We start from the raw sequence: 5740 nt of genomic DNA on the forward strand, positions 1-5740 counted from the left end.
GTTGAGTTGCAACCCTATTCTCGATCATATTTACTCGACTAGAAAAGAGTTAACCTACAAACGCATTTGATCTATTAACATACTTTAACATTAACGTCAACATAGTACACATGATTTCTTAAAATTTTAAATATTTTATTAGTTGAAATAAAATTTAAACTAAGAAATAAGTTAGGTTAATTTGTATATCACTAAAAAAAAAAAAGAAGCCAACTCAGACCTGAGTAGACAGGAGGGGCGGCAGGTGGCATGCAAAAGTGGCGCCGTCCATGCCGATGTGGTAATATCAACTCTTTCTCTCTCTCTCTCTTTACCCTTTTCTGTTCTTACGTCCTCAAAGCCTTCGAATATTTTTGAAGCCAAGCCATGGTCGGCTGCTTCAATTCACTCCAATTTGGAATTTTCTCTTTAACTGCATAAATGGGATTTGTTGTATTTGGGTCTCATTTGCATTTGCATTTGCATTTTCCTTTTCTTTCTCCTTTATAAACCTTTGTCTTCTACCCCTTTTTTCTATTTTCCATTTTCTCAAAACCCCTTTTTCTCTCTCTCTCTCTGCCTTCTTCTTCAATCTTTGCTCTGTTTCTGTGTTGGCAGTCAAGGTGCGTGTCTCTGATGGCTTGATTTTACTGTTTTTTCATCTGGGTTTATGTTTTTTTCTTGATTACTTGTTTCTCTTCATCGTTTTCTTTTACTTTTGCATCTGGAATTCTGTTTCTCTTTGTGTATGTGCCGTTCTGATCATTGAATTTTATGATTTTTATTGGGTATTTGTTTCGTAATCGAATCTGATCCTCTTTTTAGCGCTTTGTTTGTTCTATCTCTTTATCAATTTGTGCATGATCATGATCATTTCTCTTGTGAAATCCAATGTCGATGGGCGAGGATAACGAAACATTCTTTATAAGGGTGTAGAAACTTTTCCCTACCAGAGGAAACTTGAAAGAGAAAGCTCAAAGAGAGCAATATCTGCCTGTGGTGGGCTTGTGTTGTTACAAATGGTATTAGAGCTAGACACCAAGTGAAGTGTGAGTGAGGAGGCTGAGCCTCAAAGGGGATAGACACGAGGCAGTGTGTCAGTAAGGCCTTGAAGAGGGTGGATTGTGGGGTCCCACATTGATTGGAGAATGGAACGAGGGTCAGCGAGGACGCTGGGCCCTGAAAAGGGTGGATTGTGAAATTCTACATCGGTTGGAGAGGAGAATGAAATGTTCTTTATAAGGGTGTGGAAACCTTTCCCTAGCAAACACGTTTTAAAAACCTTGAGGGGGAAACTCAAAAGGGAAAGTTCAAGGAGGACAATCTCTGCTAGCGGTGTGCTTGAGTTGTTACAAATGGTATTAGAGTTAGACACCAAGCGATGTGCCAGCGAGGAGGCTGAGCCCAAAGGGGATGGACATGAGGTGGTGTGCCAGCAAGACCTTGATGGGGGTGGATTGGGGGGTCCCACATAGATTAGAGAAGAGGACGAGTACCAGCGAGGACGTTGGGAGGAGAACGAAGCATTCTTTATAAGGGTGTGGAAACCTCTTCCTAGCAAACGTGTTTTAAAAACATTGAGGGGAAGCCTAAAAGAAAAATCTCAAAGACGACAATATCTGCTAGCGGTGGACTTGAGTTGTTACATCTATGGTGTCCTTATCTAATTCGATTGGTGGCTTTGCTTGATTTTGCGATTTCTCTATTGAACACGATATTTAGAATCCGCAACCGTGGAATTGGGATTGATCTGATCGTGAGATTAGCTGCTTTGATTATTCATAATCTGTTTCTTTCTTCAAAAGCTTAGATCATGTAGCCTTTTCTTTTTTTTTTTGTTCATGGTGATATTTGGTTCATGTTGTATCAGTTTTGGGTGAAGTTTGAAAGATGGCAGACGGTGAAGATATCCAACCTCTTGTCTGTGATAATGGAACTGGAATGGTCAAGGTTTGTGTTCTTCAGAATTTGTTTTGGTTGCTTTGTTAAAAGTGTTGTAATGAATTAGCTACGAGTTTAGTTTTCTTAATTGATATCAAATTTGATACATTTGCTGCTCAAAACACAAGTTCACATAAGTATCCTACGTTATAATATTAAACACGTCTACTAGGGAGAAGTTTCCACACCCTTATAAAGAATGATTTGTTCTCCTCTCCAACCGATGTGGGATCTCACAATTCACCCTCCTTGGGGGCCAGCGTCCTCGCTGGCACACCGCTCAGTGTCTGGCTCTGATACCATTTGTAATAGCCCAAACCCATTGTTAGTAGATATTGTCCGATTTGGCCTGTTACGTATCCCGTCAACCCGTCTACGAGGGAGAGGTTTCCACACCTTTATAAAAAATGCTTTGTTCCCCTATCAACCGATGTGGGATCTCACAATCTACCCCCTTGAGGGCCTAGCGTCCTCACTAGCACACCACCCGGTGTCGGGCTCTGCTATCATTTGTAACAATCCAAGCCCATTTGGTAGATTTATCCGATTTGGCCCGTTACATATCCTGTCAGCCTCACGATTTTAAAACGCGTCTCCTATGGAGAGGTTTCCACACCCTTATAAGGAATGTTTCGTTCCCCTCTCCAACAGATGTGGGATCTCACCATAGATATACCGAGTCATGAAATTGAAAACTTAAGCCGGTATGAATCATAATCGAAAGCGAGCTTTTTTTTTTTTCCAAATCCAAGAATTTGAGCTTTCGATTTTAGAATTGCTTCAAACTGTCTATGAATTTTCGTGTTGGTGATATATATGTCGAGCTGTTGTGGTAATGCCTATCTCTACTACCTTTCTTGAACATTGCAGGCTGGATTTGCGGGCGATGATGCTCCGAGGGCTGTGTTTCCCAGTATTGTCGGGCGACCACGTCACACCGGTGTGATGGTCGGAATGGGCCAGAAGGATGCCTATGTTGGTGATGAAGCTCAATCCAAAAGGGGTATTCTTACATTGAAATACCCAATTGAGCATGGCATTGTAAGCAACTGGGATGACATGGAGAAGATTTGGCATCACACGTTCTACAACGAGCTTCGTGTTGCTCCGGAAGAGCATCCGATACTTCTTACCGAAGCACCACTTAACCCGAAGGCAAACAGGGAGAAGATGACGCAGATCATGTTCGAAACCTTCGACGTTCCTGCTATGTATGTTGCTATCCAGGCCGTTTTATCTCTCTATGCTAGCGGTCGAACAACAGGTTCGTTTGGATACGAATGCCAATACTTCGTATACTGATTCGAACGTATTTTTTAATGAGATTGAAATTTAAATTTATTCAAATTTCTGATATCTGAATTATATGATTGAAGTCATCTTTGGTTTTAAGAATAAGTGATTGGGATCCAATCATTATTGTGAGATCCCACATCGGTTGGAGAGAAGAATGAAACATTCTTTATACGGTTGTGGAAATCTCTCCCTAGCAGATGTCTTTTAAAAACCTTGAGGGGAAGCCCGAAAGGAAAAGCCCAAAAATAGACAATATCTACTAGTGGTGGGCTTGAGCGGTTACAAATGGTATCAAAGCCAGACATCGGGATGTGCCAAAGAGGAGGCTGAGCCCTGAAGGGGGTGGACACAAGGCTGTGTGCCAGCAAGGACACTGGACCCGAAGGGGGGTGGATTGAGGGGGTCCCACATCAATTGAAAAAGAGAACGAGTGCCAGCTAGGACCCGGATGGGGGTGATTGTGAGATTCCGCATCGGTTGGAGAGGAGAACGAAACACCCTTTCTAAGAGCATGGAAGGGTGTGGAAGCCTCTCTCTAGCAGACACGTTTTATAAACTTTGAGGAGAAGCCCGAGAGGGAAAGACAATATCTGCTAGCGGTGGCCTGGGGCTGTTCCGGGACAATATCTATTTTAGTTACATAAACTTTTACTGTTATATTTTCTCACAGAACTTTTAAAATTGTGCCAGGTATTGTGTTGGATTCTGGTGATGGAGTGAGCCACACAGTGCCAATATACGAGGGGTTTTCGCTCCCTCATGCAATCCTACGTCTCGACCTTGCTGGTCGTGATTTAACGGATGCATTGATGAAAATCCTTACCGAAAGAGGTTACATGTTCACGACAACAGCCGAGCGAGAAATTGTCCGTGACGTGAAGGAGAAGCTTGCATATGTGGCTCTTGATTACGAACAAGAACTTGAGACAGCCAGGACTAGTTCAGCCATCGAAAAAAGCTACGAACTACCAGACGGGCAGGTGATTACAATAGGAGCCGAGAGATTCCGTTGCCCGGAAGTACTTTTCCAGCCATCGCTGATCGGCATGGAATCACCCGGTATCCACGAAACCACATACAACTCCATCATGAAGTGTGATGTTGATATCAGGAAAGACTTGTACGGTAACATCGTACTCAGTGGTGGTACGACAATGTTCCCCGGCATTGCCGATCGTATGAGCAAAGAAATCACCGCTCTCGCTCCGAGCAGCATGAAGATTAAGGTCGTCGCACCTCCAGAAAGAAAGTACAGTGTTTGGATTGGAGGATCCATCCTAGCATCCCTCAGTACCTTCCAACAGGTATCTCTTGCAATCAAAATAGAGTTATTTACTAACGTTTTAGGATTCTTGACCAAATTTTATGAATATAACCATTTCGATTATCGCTGAACGATGCAGATGTGGATCACGAAGGCTGAATACGACGAGTCGGGTCCGGCTATAGTTCACAGGAAATGCTTCTGAAGAAGAGTTCGTATACTAAATCGACGATCTTCGTTTACTTCAGTCTTGTGTCATATGTTAAGTAAAGTTTGGTTAGTTCTTGATTTTGAAGTAAGTTTAGAATACATTTATACGTAGTTTTTGATACCAAATTAGTATTTGGAATAGTTCAACTTTTGTTTGTGAGTGATATTTTGTTGGCTTTGAGGTGATGAGTTGTATCATTTTTAGAGTGTTTTGTAGTTTTATTTAAGGATTCTTTCTATTGTTTGTTGTAAAAGTATTATGTTTTTTAAGTAAAGTATTGCATTGATCGAACCGAAGGGTTACGAAAAAACAACATGGATGCATCTACCCTAGTTTTGGTCTCATGGTCATCACTGTGACGTCATTCGTGCAGATGTATCTTACCTTTACCTAAAAAATAAGAGTAGCACGTGACTTGAGTATTTTAAGAAAAATTCCAGTAACTTCATTATCACATGCAATCATGTTTGAGACGTATCATCTTACAAAATATCATAATATGGTTTTGGTCTCACTTCTATAATTGGATGGGTAGTAATTTTTTACACACGGCCCATGTGAGAACACATGGATCCCAAGGTGAGCACGTATATGTACACCTGAACTTGGCCTTTGACTAGCATACACTCATGCTGTTGATGTACCACAGAGGGAAAGGAACGCGCACGGTATTGTAGTGTACACAATATCATATTATAACATTGTAATATACGCGTCTGTACTAATCATAATGAAGAAATATCGTTATGCGTGCGAACATACAATATGCATGAGATCTACATAGTTTAAAATTATGGCATGTATCTATGATGCAAGTTATACCTTCGTCATTTCATACTTAATCATTTCAGGTCATCTCATAACATAGTGTATAACTCGGTATAACACCCTCCAAAACATATCTCAATTTCATATGGCATAACATGTCAACATGATACTCCATAACATAGTATATTTTATAAGTATACTATAACATAACACATTGAATTTCGTAACATAACATACTCATATCACAACAATGACATAATAATAAAACACTAGATGAACGC

General features: G+C 41.0%; 1 protein-coding gene across 1 annotated transcript; it reads left to right on the plus strand.

The window, feature by feature from the left end:
* Nucleotides 1–495: 495 nt before the first annotated feature.
* Nucleotides 496–4982, plus strand: LOC111463989 (actin-7-like). Its single transcript, XM_023108030.1, has 5 exons — nucleotides 496–602; nucleotides 1850–1929; nucleotides 2791–3184; nucleotides 3907–4520; nucleotides 4620–4982. The coding sequence occupies exons 2-5, from the start codon at nucleotides 1870–1872 to the stop codon at nucleotides 4683–4685; spliced, it is 1134 nt and encodes a 377-aa protein (XP_022963798.1). The 5' UTR covers nucleotides 496–602; nucleotides 1850–1869; the 3' UTR covers nucleotides 4686–4982.
* The last annotated feature ends 758 nt before the right edge of the window (nucleotides 4983–5740 follow it).

This window comes from Cucurbita moschata, unplaced genomic scaffold (assembly GCF_002738365.1).
Source record: "Cucurbita moschata cultivar Rifu unplaced genomic scaffold, Cmos_1.0 Cmo_Scf00029, whole genome shotgun sequence".
Classification (NCBI taxonomy): Eukaryota; Viridiplantae; Streptophyta; class Magnoliopsida; order Cucurbitales; family Cucurbitaceae; genus Cucurbita; species Cucurbita moschata.

What these genes read in the sequence shown, in the direction of transcription:
- LOC111463989 (XM_023108030.1), top strand. Translation starts at nt 1,870, where the DNA reads ATGGCAGACGGTGAAGATATCCAACCTCTTGTCTGTGATAATGGAACT. An exon ending in ATGGAACTGGAATGGTCAAG is followed by an intron (nt 1,930 to 2,790) that starts GTTTGTGTTCTT and finishes TGAACATTGCAG; the next exon opens with GCTGGATTTGCGGGCGATGA. An exon ending in CCCTCAGTACCTTCCAACAG is followed by an intron (nt 4,521 to 4,619) that starts GTATCTCTTGCA and finishes TGAACGATGCAG; the next exon opens with ATGTGGATCACGAAGGCTGA.